The 16,547-nt window shown below is 45.0% G+C and overlaps 1 protein-coding gene across 11 annotated transcripts; it reads left to right on the top strand.

The window, feature by feature from the left end:
* The first annotated feature begins 4,320 nt into the window (after nt 1-4,320).
* Nucleotides 4,321-16,046, top strand: HAUS4 (HAUS augmin like complex subunit 4). 11 transcript variants are annotated; one of them, XM_009005750.4, is made up of 10 exons: nt 4,321-4,903; nt 6,463-6,539; nt 8,335-8,477; nt 8,564-8,695; nt 9,309-9,443; nt 10,589-10,685; nt 13,653-13,798; nt 13,935-14,065; nt 14,405-14,473; nt 15,558-16,046. In XM_009005750.4, the coding sequence occupies exons 1-10, from the start codon at nt 4,344-4,346 to the stop codon at nt 15,739-15,741; spliced, it is 1,674 nt and encodes a 557-aa protein (XP_009003998.2). In that variant the 5' UTR covers nt 4,321-4,343; the 3' UTR covers nt 15,742-16,046. The 11 variants fall into 11 exon arrangements, with proteins under 11 accessions (XP_009003998.2, XP_009003995.2, XP_009004004.2 ...); XM_009005747.4 differs by having other exon boundaries at nt 8,332-8,477; XM_009005749.4 differs by having other exon boundaries at nt 4,605-4,713.
* Nucleotides 16,047-16,547: the final 501 nt, after the last annotated feature.

Genomic DNA, 16,547 nt, shown 5'->3' with positions numbered 1-16,547 from the left:
TTCCAGCCACTTAGGAGGCTGAGGCGGGAGGATCACCTGAGCTTGGGAGGTCAAGGCTGCAGTGAGCCGTGATCATGCCTCTGCAAGACAGAGAGACACGGTGTCTCAAAAAAAAAAGTGATTCAAAATTCCAGTGCTAAAGGCTGGATGCCATGGTGGCTCATGTCTGTAATCCCAGCACTTTGGGAGGCTGAGGTAGGTAGATCATGAGGTCAGGAGTTAAGAGACCAGCCTGGCCAACATGATGAAACCCCGTCTCTACTAAAAATACAAAAAATTAGCCAGGCATGGTGGCGGGCACCTATAATCCCAGCTACTTGGGAAGCTGAGGCAGGAGAATTGCTTGAACCTGGGAGGCGGAGGTTGCAGTGAGGTGAGATGGCACCACTGCACTCCAGCCTGGGCGACACAGCAAGACTCGATCTCAAAAAAAAAAGTCCAATGCTATTTTAATGTCCTAGCTTTGCAACTGGTTATTGAAGCCCATATTTTTAGTGAGAATGTATTCTCCTCAAAGTTCTATTGGTCTCATAAATAGAATACAGTACTAAAAACTCACCTGGAATTTCTCTCTGGAATTTTTGTTTCCTGGCCTGAGTGTGGGAGGGAGAGTACCTGCAATGTTCTTGCAAATCTCCATTCTCTGCAATTCTAAACAATGCAGCAAAGGAATGTCTAAGTCTGAAAAGTTACATAGACTTTTTCTCAGACTCCCATTGATATTTATCACTAAATTAAAAATATACATAAATCTTTTTAGAAGACTAGGTCAACAACAATGTCTCCAAGACAGTAGAGTTGGATTGAGGGCAGGAGTTACGTCTAATTTGTCTTCCTACCTCTTGACCTCCCACCCTCACGGGAGTCTAGCTCTGGAATACTTGAGTATGTTCTTGGCTTTATCATTAAAGAGCATTTAAGGATTGTATTTTGCATATGGCATAACAGAAGGTGAGATGAACAACACTAATGAAAGGACAGGCCTATAAAAGCCAAGCATTCCATGGAATAAACAAAACTGTATTAGGAATTTGTACTGTGGGGGTGGTCAAAAATTCATTTTTCAACAAATAAGTGCCTCACTGGAACTCAGAATAAACAAGTCAAGTACAGAGACAGGTACCTTGGGGCTGCTAGAAGCACCTCTTTAAATACAAACCCAAACAAATTAAGGTTTTAAGGAGGATTCCATACTTCTCAGCAAGAAAATGACATTACCTTAAAAATGAAGTGGTCGGGTATGGTAGCTCATGCCTGTAATTGAGAGGCCAAGGTGGGAGGATCACTTGAGCTCATGAGTTCGAGACCAGCCTGAACAATATAGTGAGACCCCAACATATTGAGTACATCTTTATTTGATTCTATTTACATAAGATTCTAGAAAGTGCAAACTATTCTGTAGTGACAGAAAACAGTCAGTGGTTGAGTAGGTCAGGGAGAGGCTAGAGAAAAGAACTACAAACAGGCACAGGTAAACTTTTAGAGGGTGATACATATGTTCACTATCTTGATCTTGGTGATGGTTTCACACATATAGTTATATCGAAATGTATTGAATTGTATACTTCATTTTTAATTTTAATTTTATTTTTGAGATGGAGTTTCACTCTTGTTGCCCAGGCTGGAGTGCAATGGCATGATCTCAGCTCGCCACAACCTCAGCCTCCTGGGTTCAAGCGATTCTCTCATCTCAGTCTCCTGAGTAGTTGGGATTACAGGCATGTTCCAACATGCTTGGCGAATTTTTGTATTTTTAGTAGAGACAGGGTTTCTCCATGTTGGGCAAGCTGGTCTCGAACTCCAGGCCTCAGGTGATCCACCAGCCTCGGCCTCCCAAAGTGCTGGGATTACAGGTGTGACCCACCGCACCAGGCTGAATTGCACACTTTAAATATTGTATGCCAAAATACCTTGATGAAGCTGTTTTTTAAAAATCTGGCAAAAAAAGAGGGAGAGAGAAGGAGGGAGGGAGGGAGAGAGAGGGAGGAGGAGAGAGAGTATTTATCTTTTTTTTCCTTTTTCTTTTTTGAGACAGAGTTTTGCTGTTGTTACCCAGACTGGAGTGCAATGGCACAATCTCGGCTCACCGCAACCTCCGCCTCCTGGGTTCAAGCGATTCTCCTGCCTCAGCCTCCCGAGTAGCTGGGACTACAGGCACGCACCACCATGCCCAGCTAATTTTTGTATTTTTAGTAGAGACGGGGTTTCACCTTACTGACCAGGGTGGTCTCAATCTCTTGACCTCGTGATCCACCCGCCTCAGCCTCTTAAAGTGCTGGGATTATAGGCATGAGCCCAGTATTTATAATCTAAACTGCTCTTTTGACACCTATTTGCTGCCTTGTATTATTTGCTTTTCATATGCATATGTCTTATCTTTTAGATTTTGAACATCTTCAGGGCAAGGACTGGGTCATATTTATCACTGTGTCCCTCCCAAGGCACTTAATAAGTGCATAATAAGTGTCCATTTAAAACACCTCACTTTTATAGCCTTTCCAATGCGCTTTCTCAGCCATTATCTCATTTGATCATTACATCAACACTATGAGATTGGAGGAGCTAGAAATAAGTTATTTCTTCCTTTTGACAGATAAGGACCCTGAAGCCCAAGGTCACACAACTTGTAAAGACAGAGACAGAACATATAATTGCATAGGAAGGTCTGATCCAATGCAAGGCTTCCTTCCATCACTGTCCCCTGTGTCCTCCTACCTGAAGACAGCCTGCTGCATCCTTCACCCCCTCATTCCCCAAAGTACTTTAGCCAAAGCTTCATAGTGCCATATTGGGGAACTTGACAAATTTGGGAGACAAAATTTCAGATTTCCCATCAGCTCTGAGTCACCAAAGCATGCTTGCTATTTTGTTCCAAGTGCTGTTTGCTAGGGACAGTATGCCTGAGATTTAATGTTGCTGCGCTACAGAGTTGAGGAAGCATAAATGATTTTTAAAAGCCTTAGAAAATGACAGCAGTTCAATATTAAACATGAAAAGTGGCAGCTGATGAGCTGACCAAGAACCACACCATTCCTCTATGTCTGTTAGTTGAATTCTGTAGCTGGTACTGAAGGAAAAAGTGAAACTCTCCATGTCTCAGCACATCTAACAGAGATTCCTTCCCTACCACCAAGGCTATCACCTTCTCTGATGTAAGAGATGTGATATACTTGCAGTTTACTTAGTATCGCATATTTTCTTTTTTTTTTTTAATTTTTTTGTAGAGACTGGTGTCGTCTTGCCATGTGGCCCAGGCTGGTCTCAAACTGCTGGGCTCACGTCATCCTCCTGCCTGGGTCTCCCAAAGTGCTGGGATTACAGGCAGGAATAGGCCGCCGCACCCAGCCTAAATATTTTCTTCATTTAAAATTTTTATTTATTTGTTTATTTATTTTTTTGGTACCATCTCGGTTCACTGAAACTTCTGCCTCCCAAGTTCAAGTGATTCTCCTGCCTCAGCATCCTGAGTAGCTGGGAGTAGCGCCTGTAATGTCGGTTACTAGGGAGGCTGGGGCAGGAGAATCCCTCGGGAGGCGGAGGTTGCAGTGAGCCGAGATCGTGCCATTGCACTCCAGCCTGAGCAACAAGAGCGAAACTCCGTCTCAAAAAAACCCGAAAAACCAAAACAAACAAGTGAATGAAGAATGAGTGCTAACAGGGAGGGCAGAGGAACCTGGGGTGGGAATTCGAAAGGAAGCCGACCCCAGGGGCTGTGTACAGTGCCTGGCATGGCTGGGTGGGCTGCGCCTCAGAGCCAGGCCCAGGCGAGGAGACTCGCAGGGCGCGGCGTGGGTGGGAGGTCTGGGAAGGTTCCGAAGGCCATTAGGACAGGTTTAGACCCCGAGAATGGCGACCTAGAATTTAACCCTTTGTGCCTCAGTTCTCCCCCTCTGTAAAATGGGTATGATAATGACTCTTGCAGGACCCTTGAAGAACTAAACGAGGCAAGGCAACCAAAATAATTGGCATAGTGCCTGACTCATCGTAGGCCCTCAATAAATGTTAGCAGTTACTACCATTTTCTCAGCATCTGCCCTTCACTGGGGAGGTATTAAGGAGAAGGGGCAAAAAAGCCTTTCCGAGGACCGGCGCGGTGGCTCACACCTGCAATCCCAGCACTTGAGGAGGCCGAGGTGGGTGGATCACCTGAGGTCAGCAGTTCGGGACTAGCCTGGCCAACATGGTGAAATTGAAACCCCGTATCTACTAAAAAATATAAAGTTAGCAGGGCGTGGTGGCAGGTGCCTGTAATCCCAGCTACTCCGGAGGCTGAGGCAGGAGAATCGCTTAGAACCCGGCAGGCGGAGGTTACAGTGACCCGAGATCGCGCCATTGCACTCCAGATGGGAGACAAGAGCGAAACTCCGTCTCAAAAAAGCCTTTCTGAGACCGTCCTTTTTTTCAGCTCGGGTTCCACAGCCGTTGGGAACCCAGGGCGCGCACCCGGCGAGGGGCGGGACCTGCCGTTCCCGCCTCGAGTGTGGCCCCGCCTCCACCTCCTTCCGACGCAGCCTCTGGTGCACTTTTGGCGGCTTCCACTTCCCGGGCCTTCCAGCGCTGTCTTTCCGGCCTCCCTTCCCCCAGCCCCTGCACCCCACCCAAACGAGAGTTTCCGGAGCCCCGGCTCGGGCGGTGTCCCGGGTGTAGACGCTGCTGGTCAACCCGCCCCAGCCGAGGTTCTCAGCACCGCCTTGAGAGCTTCAGCTGCCCAGGGTGTGCAGGTTTGCTTTAGAGGGTCGGCGGGCGGCGCTGCGGGGAAGAGGAACTGGGGAAAGTCAATCCGGCCAGTCCCGGGTCTTCGGCCGCGGAGGCCGTCGTCGCCCTTGGGAATCCTTGGCCAACCAGACGGAAGGAAAGTAGGCGCCGGAGAGCCCGTTCTGCATTTTGATTCATCTCGGGCTCTGTAAGGGTCATATCTTGTGAAAATACCTGTAAAATCAATTTAACGTTCAGTGCAGCGTGTAAAGACAGCTCTAAGAATTTAAAAGACGCCTGAGTCAGATCATTTAAATGCTTGGGTCCCTGTAGCAGCGTTTTAACACGTCTGAGTGCAGAGGGTGGAGAATCGAGCTTGATTGCTGTTCACGCCCTGTAACCTTTAAGAAGGGTAAAGAAAGGCACCCTAAAAAACGCTAGGGGACACTTCACCTAGGGAGGGAGGAAACAGCTGGCTTTTTGAAATTTGGGGTTGGTCCTCATTTCCGAGAGCGAAATTTGCCTGCAAAACTTTTTATTTGCAGTCATAGGTCAACGATAAACAGAACTGTTAAAACACTGAGCTTAACTAAGTAGTGGCTTTTGTTGACAAGTCGATTGTGTTATTAATTCTTAAAGTCTCATACGAGGCAAGAATCGTTATCTCAGTTTTGCAGGTGGAAAAAGTTTGGCACAGAAAAAAGCATTTTCCTTAAGTTCACAGACGCAACAGCCAAGCTGCAAATTAAGTCCCAGCATTCTGCCTCCTCGGCTGCGTCCCTCTCTAGACCATGCTAGAAAACAAATGAGTAGTTACTTTGATGTTACTCATAAAACAACGTAAACCAAATGTTCTATAAACATGAAGTGCTAAATCATAATAACCTTCAATGTCTGGTCGGCTTTGGGAGGCTTAGCTGCCCTTTGGAGTTTGATACCTTACAGGGAGGAGGGACAGAGCAAAAACGTGAAAAATCATGTCAGAGGAGAAATGTTATCTCCTGAGGCCAAACGTGCCCATCTTTGCCGCTCCTCTGTGTTTGTGTCATTCGTTTCAGTGCACTCCATGTTCTGGCAAAACGCCCACAGCTCACATGCCTGCTCCAGCCACATTACGCCTTTGCATTACTCTTTTGCCACTGACCTCACTGTCAATCTTGTCACGCTCTTTCGTCCAGGTGCTCTTTACTTAGGCTGTTATGTGAAAACCAGTTATTGTTGTTCAAGTGTGGAATGATTTGTCATTCCTGAAGGGATGATTCTAGAGTTAATGATTAAAAAAACTACCAACAGATCTTAGATGAAAGTTAAAGAAGCACACACAAAAAAACAATTATGGAATTTGATAGCTAAGTTATTTGACTGGGGAAAAAGCAGACTTTGATATTTTTCCCTTTTCCCCAGTCATAACTGGAAAGCTGCAGCTCGGTTTTAACTTTGGCATAATGGTGGTAATGGTGGAGAATCTTCTTCTTTAGACTTTAGCGAATTGGAAAGTTTTCTTTTTAGGAGGCTCCTTTTGAACAGCTTGGAGCAAGTGGAAACACGTATGCTCTTGGAATGTGACATGTTTTGGCACTTGTAAGTTTGTCCATAAAACTTATGTAAGAGCTTGGGTGCCAGGATATGTGATATAGGCCCTTTGTAAAAGTCATCCTTGAGGCTCCTTCCCAGCTTATGGACCACAAAAATTTGAACCTAAGGTAGTTTCCTTGGAGCAGCCATCTGTTTATTCATCTTTTTGTTTTCTTTCACTTGGTTCCACAGATTAGAATCCCAAAAAAATCAAATGGCATCTGGGGATTTCTGCTCATTTGGAGAAGGGATAGAAATACTTCAACAAGGTAAGAGTAGCCATTTGTGAAAGGTTTGATGATTTATCCGGAGAGGTCTTATACAGGTTCTTGACTTTTTTAGTAAAAAGGATTTATAAGTTTCCCCAGTATGGTTTTCCTTACAGAAGCCCATGTTTCTAAGGAAACTAGAATACATGGAGATTCTTGAACACTCTCTTATTGGAAAACAACTACACAAATTCCTGTTAATGTTGATTCAATATCTGTTAGTGTAGTAGATTAAAAACTCAAGGTGCTCCCATGCTGATGTTAACAAGCATATTATAAAGATAGGGGTAGCCAGAAAATTCCTTGAAGGCTTCCTTCCCACCTGTGTCTTAAATATTCTCATATCTTAGTCTCCAAAATTTCAGATCTTTCTATATCTTGAGTTCTTTCCATATCTCAAATTTTTTCTATATCTTGAATCTTTTAAGAGCTTCCATTTTTCTATATCTTGACTATTTCCATATTGGATGATTCAGTACCTTAGGGAAAAAGAGAGATTTCTTATTTCCCAAAAAGACTTTGGGTATGATGTTCCAAAGAATGAAAATTTGAGTGTTTTGGTAAGTAGAGGCAAAAGATCCCAACAGAGAGTATATGGAAAAAGAAATGGAAAGAAAGCTCCTTGAGCGTATGGAATAACCAGAGGATCTCAATGTCTTTCTTTGTTTTTGAGATGGAGTTTCGCTCTTGTTGCTCAGGCTGGAGTGCAATGGCACAATCTCGGCTCACTGCAGCCTCTGCCTCCCGGGTTCATGCGATTCTCCTACTTCAGCCTCCCGAGTAGCTGGGATTACAGGCATGTGCCACCATGCCTGGCTAATTTTATATTTTAGTAGAGACGGGGTTTCTCCATGTTGGTCAGGCTGGTCTTGAACTGCTGACCTCAGGTGATCCGCCTGCCTCAGCCTCTCAAAGTGCTGGGATTACAGTTGTGAGCCACTGTACCTGGCTGAGAATCTCAATTTCTTACACTTTTTCTCATGCTTATGCTGTTTTGGATCTACATGGGTTACTCAACTCTACTTACAATTATAAGAATTTGGGCCAGCTGTGGTGGCTTACACCTGTAATCCTAGCACTTTGAGAGGCCAAGATGGGAGGTTCACTTGAGCCCAAGAGTTCAAGAGCAGCCAGGGCAATGTAGTGAGACCCTGTCTTTACACACATACACACAAATTAGCCAGTCATTGTGGCATGCCTTGTGGTCCCAGCTACTCAGGAGGTGGAAGGATCACTTGATCCAGGGAGGTTAAGGCTGCAGTGAGCTGTGATTGTGCCACAGCACTCCAGCCTGGGTGACACAGTGAGATCCTGTCTCAAAAAGAAAAAAAAATTTTTGGTTAGTTGAATGTTTAACTTACTCTAAGTGTATTCTGTTAGTCTTGTTTATTCTACTAGACATCATAGCCAAAGTTGGAACTTTACATGGGTTTTTTCCCCCTTCTTCAAGAACTCTATTAATTCTGGGTGAATGAGGCATTTTTTGTATGGTGATTCCTACTAATGGTCTCTTAATTTTTATCCTATTTGTCTAATATGTACCAACTACATTTTCATTTCCTAAGATCTTAGTTTATTACTTAATCCCTCTTAACATCCTTGTATATAATATAAATGCTTGTTACCTTGAATATCACCCCTAGTTTATTTGTGGGTTAAAAAAAACACACTAGATTTAGCAGTCTTTCCTATAAGAATCCTAGGGATTTTTTAGAAGTATTAAGTTATGCTCAATTATGTTAAGTAAGAGTCTGGACATTTTTTTGCTTTTTTGTACCTGTGGGGACATAAGAAGTGTGCAGGAAACAACTTCCTCCTTGTAACCTGAGTAAAGAGGACCTGTTACAGAACCCATACTTCAGCAAGCTTCTACTGAGTCTCTCACAGCACATGGATGAGAGTGGCTTAAGCCTCACCCTAGCAAAGGAGCAGGCTCAGGTAAGGGCTTTGGGAGAAGAGATGATAAGAGGAAGGGAAAGTCCTGAGAGAGAGAGGTTCCTACATGAGATTTTTTGGATTTCTAGGCATGGAAGGAAGTTCGACTGCATAAGACAACATGGTTGAGATCTGAGATTTTACATAGAGTCATTCAAGAGTTGCTTGTGGATTACTATGTGAAGATGCAAGATACAAATTTAACTTCTGAGGACAAAAAGGTGAGGCAAAAGGTGGGCATGGTGGCTCATGCCTGTAATCTCAGCACTTTGGGAGCCCAAGGCAGGCTGAACACTTGAGGTCAGGAGTTTGAGACCAGCCTGGCCAACATGGTGAATACCCATATTACTAAAAATACAAAAATTAGCCAGTGCAGTGGCACATGTCTGTAATTCCAGCTACTCGGGAGGCTGAGGCAGGAGATTGCTTGAACCCAGGAGGTGGAGGTTGCAGTGAGCCAAGATTGTGCCACTGCACTCCAGCCTGTGTGACAGAGCGAGACTTCATCTCAAAAAAAAAGGGAGGCAAAAGAGATGAGTGGGGGTTGGTTACTAGCTGCAGAAATGACCAGGCCAACCGTGGCTTTGTTTGATGATGTGATCTAGGGGAAGTAGGAGCTTTGAGAAATGGGTTGTCAAAAGAGAAATGGATTGTAGTTATAGGGAAGGAGTGGATGTGTTGTCAGAGTTTGAAATAGAAACATTGACAGGAGAAGTCACTCGCAGCTGAGTTATCTGAGGACTTTGAAAGTATGTGAAAAACTGGTTCATGAGGATGGAAAAGGTAGAGTGGAAGAAATTTTATAGTCACTTTTTTTTTTGTTCTCTCTCTCAGTTTCATGAGACCCTTGAACAACGGCTACTTGTAACTGAACTGACTCGGCTCTTAGGTCCTAGCCAGGAGAGGGAGATACCTCCACTGCTAGGGCTGGAGAAAGCAGACCTTCTGGAACTCATGCCACTCTCAGAGGTTGGGGGAGATATTGGAACCAAATAAATGAAATGGTTTAATTTCTCCCATATCTTTAAAATTGTTTCTGTTAAGCTTTATTGATTTTGTAAAAAATGATACACATTCAGGGTGGTCAGACTTGTAAGAAAAACATTACACAGGAGCAAGTAAAAGCTGAAATACTATATCTAGAAGCACAATATCATTATAAATAGCTTGACATGAATGGTATTATACCCTCCATGCTTATATAGAGAGTATAAGGCCGAATGTAGTGACTTCTGCCTGTAATCCTAGCACTTTGGGAGGCTGAGGTGGGAGGATCACTTGAGTCCAGAAGTTCAAGACCAGCCTGGGCAACAGTGAGACCTCGTCTCTAACAGCAACAAAAAAAGTTAGCTGGCTGTGGTGGTGCACACCTGTAGTCCCAGCTACTTGGGAGGCTGAGGCAGGAGGATCACTTGAGTGTGGGAGGTCAAGGCTGTAGTGAGCTGTGATCATGCCACTATACTCCAGCCTGGGCACATGGGCACAGAGTGAGACCCTATCTCAAAAAAAAAAAAAAAGAACAGTATTGTCTATTTTCATGTAATATATTAATATATTTTGGATTTCTTTTCAAGTCAATATATAAATATAAATAAGATGATACCTTCTATAGCACTCTTAGCAGAATGTCTAGGCACATAGTACTCAGTGTTGGTATGTCATCAGTTTAAATCACTGCTAGGATTCTACTGTATGGATGTAACATAATTTACTTACCATTATATTGATGGATATTAAGGTTGTTTCCACATTTTTGCTGTTAGAAACCACATGGAGATGAACATGCTGGTTCATAAGTGTCTTTACCTTTATATGATGCTAAGTGTTGGTGCTAAAAGTGGGATTCCTGAGTCAGTGCATACTCATAGAATATTGGTACCTAATGCCAAACTGCCAGCCAGAAAGGTATTTTCAGGGCTCCTGATCTCCCATGTTCCCACCAACATGGGGTCTTGACAGTCATTTTATTCTTCGCTAATTTGATAGGTGAAAAATGAGTCTGATGTCTCTTCATGCATTTTCTTTCGCTATTTTTGAGGTTATCATCGTGTATCCATTGGCTGGAATTTCCTAGTTCTTGCAGTCTATTTGCATTTCTGCTTTTATGACTGTAGGATTTTGTGTGGATGAGGGCTCGACTACAGCAAGAAGTAGAGGAGCAGCTCAAAAAGAAATGTTTCACTCTCCTCTGCTACTATGATCCCAACTCAGGTGAGTGCCAGCTCTTTGTTTTGCTCACAGCTGGCCTTCAGAGTTTCTAGTCTGCTCTTTTGAGAATGATATGTTTTGCCGGGCGCAGTGGTGCATGCCTACAGTCCCAGCTACTTGGGAGGCTGAGGTGGGAGGATCACTTCAGCCCAGGGGTTCTGGGCTGTAGTGTGCTGTGCCAGTCGGGTGTCCGCACTAAGTTCAGCATCAATATGGTGATCTACTGGGGGCGGGGGACCACCAACTTGCCTAAGGAGGGTGAACCGGCCCAGGTCAGAAACAGAGCAGGTCAAAACTCCCATGCTGATCAGTAGTGGGATTGCACCTGTGAATCTGTGAATAGCCACTGCACTCCAGTCTGGGCAACATAGTGAGACCCGGTCTCTTAAAAAAAAATTGTAATGGCTGGGCGTGGTGGCTCAAGCCTGTAATCCCAGCACTTTGGGAGGCTGAGGCAGGTGGATCACAAGGTCAAGAGATCGAGACCATCCTGGTCAACATGGTGAAACCCCATCTCTACAAAAAATACAAAAAATTAGCCGGGCATGGTGGTGCGTGCCTGTAATTCCAGCTACTCAGGAGGCTGAGGTGGGAAAATTGCTTGAACCCAGGAGGCGGATGTTGCGGTGAGCCGAGATGGTGCCATTGCACTCCAGCCTGGGTAACAAGAGCAAAACTCCGTCTCAAAAAAAAAAAAAAAAAAAAAATTTGTAAAAAAAAAATAAATAAATAAAAGATAATATGTTTTGATTTTAGATTTGGGACAGAGGTTTAGGACCATCAGAGATGCTTATTTGTTTCCTTGCTGGTGGAATACAAACAAGGACTTTTTTTTTTGAGACAGAGTTTTTCTCTTGTTGCCCAGGCTGGAGTATAATGTGCAATGGTGCGGTCTTGGGTTACTGCAACCTCTGCCTCCTGGGTTCAAGCAATTCTCCTGCTGCAGCCTCCCAGGTAGCTAGGATTGGATTGTAGGCATGAGCCATCCCACGTGGCTAATTTTATATTTTTAGTAGAGATGGGGTTTCGCCATGTTGGTCACGCTGGTCTTGAACTCCAGACCTCAGGTGATCCACATGTCTCCGTCTTCTAAAGTGCTGAGATTACAGGCGTGAGCCATTGCACCCGGCCAAAACAAGGACTTTTGTAAGGACTCTTTATTTAGCAAGATATCGAGTGGGAATGTTCTGCTGCAGGGAAGAATGAGTTCTCTCAGGAGGATAAGAGTGTTTTAGGGAGGAAAGTTCAGACTCATAAAACACCTTATGTTCTCTGTATAAACATGGAGGTTATAATACCATTTATGTCAAGCTGTTTATAATATGTTTCTAGATGTAGTATTAATATTTCAGCTTTTACTTCAGTGTAATGATTTTCTTATTTGAGTCTGACCACCCTGAATGTGTATCATTTTTACAAAAGCAAGAAAGCTAAACACTTATGAGTCTGAACAACTTTCCTCCCTAAACCATTGCTTTTTTTTTTTCCTTTTTTTTTTTTGAGACAGAGTTTTGCTCTTATTGCCCAGGCTAGAGTGCGATGGCACAATCTCGGCTCACTGCAATCTCCACCTCCTGGGTTTAAGCGATTCCTCTGCCTCAGCCTCCCGAGTAGCTGGGATTACAGGCGTCTGCCACCACAACCAGCTAATTTTTTTGTATTTTTAGTAGAGACAGGGTTTCACCATGTTGGCCAGGCTGGTCTTGAACTCCTTACCTCAGGTGATCTGCCTTCCTAAGCCTCTCAAAGTGCTGGAATTATAGGCGTGAGCCCCCTTGCCTGGCCTCCCTAAACCATTTCTATGACTTAAGAATTAAGGTGGCTGCACGTGGTGGCTCATGCCTGTAATCACAGCACTTTGGGAGGTCAAGGCAGGCCGATCACTTGAGTTCAGGAGTTTGAGACCAGCCTGACCAACATGGTGAAACCCTGTCTCTGCTAAAAATAGAAAAATTAGCTGGGCATGGTGGCACGCGCCTGTAATCCCAGCTACTCAGGAGGTTGAGGCAGGATAATTGCTTGAACCTCAGAGGTGGAGGTTGCAGTGAGCCAAGACTGCACCACTGCACTCCAGCCTGAGCAACAAAGCAAGACTCTGTCTCAAAAAAAAAAAAAGAAAAAAGAATTAAGGTCCAAATCTGGAATCAAAGGTAAGAGTGAAGAGAATTTATTTAATAATTATGAGAACCAGACCCTTTTTTAAAGAAAACAAAACAAAGGCCGGGCGCGGTGGCTCAAGCCTGTAATCCCAGCACTTTGGGAGGCTGAGGCGGGTGGATCACGAGGTCAAGAGATCAAGACCATCCTGGTCAACATGGTGAAACCCCGTCTCTACTAAAAATACAAAAAATTAGCTGGGCATGGTGGCACGTGCCTGTAATCCCAGCTACTCAGGAGGCTGAGGCAGGAGAATTGCCTGAACCCAGGAGGCAGAGGTTGCAGTGAGCCGAGATGGTGCCATTGCACTCCAGCCTGGGTAACAAGAGCGAAACTCCATCTCAAAAAAAGAAGAAAAAAGAAAACAAAACAAAAACAAACCCCAGGCTGGAGGGCAGTGGCACAATCACAGCTCACTGCAGCCTTGACCTTCTGGGCTCAAGTGGTCCTCTCAACTCAGTCTCCCAAGTAGCTGGGACTATAGGCACATAGTAGGCCTGACTAATATTTTAGAATTTTTTTGTAGAGACGGGGTCTCACTATGTTGCCCAAGCTGGTCTTGAACTCCTGGGCTCAAGCAATCCTCCTGCCTCATACTTTGGGAGTATCCTAGTACTCCCAAAGTACTAGGATTGCAGGCATGAGCCACCATGCCCAGCCCAGAATGGGACCATTTTTAATAGGTTATTAGAAGAAAACCTGTCATAAGGCAGAATTTGTGGGGCTAGATATAAGATGGGGGCACTGAAAAGTGGTTTTAGAGGGGCTGTAGCAATTAGGGTTTTTCTATCAGTCCTCTGCCTTTTTGCCCAGATGCTGACAGTGAAACTGTGAAGGCAGCAAAGGTGTGGAAACTCGCAGAGGTCCTGGTGGGTGAGCAGCAGCAGTGCCAGGATGCCAAGAGCCAGCAGAAGGAGCAGATGGTGCTGCTGGAGAAGAAGAATGCCACCTACTCCCAGGTTTATCAGGGCATGGGACAGCCCCTTTCCTTTATCCTGACCTCAGGAGTACTTTTGGGGAAGCCAAAGCTTCCTGATCTACCCTCCTTTCTGCGGTCTTTATTTATGCCCTCTTCCTCCTCCATCTTGGGCTTAGGTGCTTCTCCGCTGCCTCACTTTGCTGCAGAGCCTTCTTCAGGAACACCGGCTAAAGACTCAATCTGAGCTAGACTGCATCAATGCCCAGTACCTGGAAGTCAAGTGCAGTGCTATGATCCTTAAGCTGAGGTGAGCTGTGATCCCTGTGGATCTAAGGGATTCTGTCTCACATACCAGCCCACTATCTCACCTTAATCTCTTTCCTTTCCCTTATCCTAGCACCTTGTGGATATCCAGTAAATGTCACATAGCAGTATTAGCTTTTGGGTTACCAAAAAACTTTCAACATTCTTGAGACTGTTCTTTTATGCCCTTCTGAAATAGCACTTTATTGTGAGATCAACTGCTCAGGAAGTCAGAGTGACCTTGTTTATCCTATCGGTGCTTAGTCCACACCTTGACCATCGGCAGGCACTGTGTCCATTCCCAACCCTGCTCCACTTGACATTTCTTCCTTCCCTCTGTCAGGATGGAGGAGCTGAAGATTTTGTCTGACACTTACACTGGTGAGAAAGTGGAAGTTCATCGTCTGATTAGGTGAGAGCACCCAAGAGTGGTATAGCTAGCTGTTCACAGGTGGTTCTCACATTCCCTAAACTCATTAATTTTAAAATGTTCCCAGCTGGGCGCGGTGGCTCACACCTATAATCCCAGCACTTTGGGAGGCCGAGGCAGGTGGATCACGAGGTCAAGAGATCGAGACCGTCCTGGTCAACATGGTGAAACCCCGTCTCTACTAAAAATACAAAAAATTAGCTGGGCATGGTGGTGCGTGCCTGTAGTCCCAGCTACTCAGGAGGCTGAGGCAGGAGAATTGCTTGAACCCAGGAGGCGGAGGTTGCGGTGAGCAGAGATCGAGCCATTGCACTCCAGCCTGGGTAATAAGAGCAAAACTCTGTCTCAAAAAAAAAAAAAGATTTTAAATGTTCCCATTTTTGGCTGGGCATAGTGGCTCATGCCTGTAATCCTAACACTTTGGGGGGCTGAGGTGGGCAAATTGCTTGAGGTCAGAGTTTGAGACCAGCCTGGCTAATATGGTGAAATCCTGTCTCTACTAAAAAATACAAAAATTAGGCTCAGCATGGTGGCTCATGCCTGTAATCCCAGCACTTTGGGAGGCTGAAGCGGGCAGATCACAAGGTCAGGAAATCGAGACCATCTTGGCCAACATGGTGAAACTCCGTCTCTACTAAAATACAAAAAATTAGTTGGGTGTGATGGCGGGTGCCTGTAGTCCCAGCTACTTGGGAGGCTGAGGCAGGGGAATCGCTTGAACACGGGAGGTGGAGGTTGCAGTGAGCCGAGATTGTGCCACTGCACTCTTGCTGGGCGACAGAGCAAGACTCCGTCCCACCGCAAAAAAAAAAAAAAACCTTAAAAAAAAAATACGAAAATTAGCTGAGCATGGTGGTGCACGCCTGTAATCTCAGATACTTGGGAGATTGAGGCAGGAGAATCACTTGAACCCAGGAGGTGGAGGCTGCAGTGAGCCAAGATCGCACCACTGCACTCCAGCTTGGGCAACAGATATTCTGTCTCAAAAAAAAAAGTTTCCATTTTTGCCTACAACTTTCTGAGGAGCAGAATCCTTATATTGTGCCTTCTCTGCCTGGGCTGTTAGGGACCGTTTGGAGGAAGCCATTCACCTACGGGAGCAGGAAATGGAGAAATCAAGACAGGTCCTGAACTCCTATGAGGTACTTGGGGAGGAGTTTGACAGGCTGGTGAAAGAATACACCGTACTCAAACAGGCAACTGAGAACAAGCGGTGGGCCCTCCAGGAGTTCAACAAGGCCTACCGTTGAGCTCTGGAAGGGCCAGGAAGCATGGCTTCTGCACAGCTGCTGCCTCCTAATCTTCCTGCCAGTAGGACCACCTTCACCTGGGGCTGCCTTCACTACAAGGGAGTGTGGGAATGCTTGTGCTTACTTGACACACTGTAGTCAGTTAGGCACCCTCCCTCCTGTTTCTTTTTCTTGTTTATAATGACTGGGCCTCTTCTGGAAAATCTAGCAAGTAGATTTATATAATTTTTATGCATAGCTTTTTGTCAGTGTCAGCCCCACTGTATTGTATTTGATTATCTAATGAATAAAATTATGACATTGTATCTTAGGATTTTAGTCATTTTCCTTGGGCAAAGATGGTAAAAGAACATTGAAGGCTATGTGGGTAAGGAAGGGGGAACTGAGTGGATCCAAATAGAGACAGATACATGATGCTTATGCAAAGAGTAAGAGATAGAGTTGCCAGCCTGCCTATATCAAGTCTTAGAGGCTTCATTTTGGGAGAGCAGAGTGGATTAAATTTGGGCTTGCTCTTGGAGAGCTATAATCTCCAGAGGAATGCTAGATGCTCAGGCAGGTAGGGAGCTATTTTCTCACTATGGGTATCAGTGTGGGAGTTACAGTAAAGCAACTGAGGCTGGGAGCAGTGACTCACACATGTAATTCCAGCACTTTGGGAGGCCAAGGCAAGATAATCACTTGAGCCCAGCTGTTGAAGATCAGCCTGGGCAACATAGCAAGACCTTTGTCTCTATGAAAAAAAGATTTTTTTTTTTAGATGGAGTATTGCTCTGTTGCCAGGCTGGAGTGCAGTGGCACAATTT

The sequence above is a fragment of the Callithrix jacchus genome, chromosome 8, assembly GCF_049354715.1.
Source record: "Callithrix jacchus isolate 240 chromosome 8, calJac240_pri, whole genome shotgun sequence".
Taxonomy (NCBI): Eukaryota; Metazoa; Chordata; class Mammalia; order Primates; family Cebidae; genus Callithrix; species Callithrix jacchus.
Note: the sequence above shows the minus strand (reverse complement) of the source record. Positions and strands in the feature narration are given on the sequence as shown.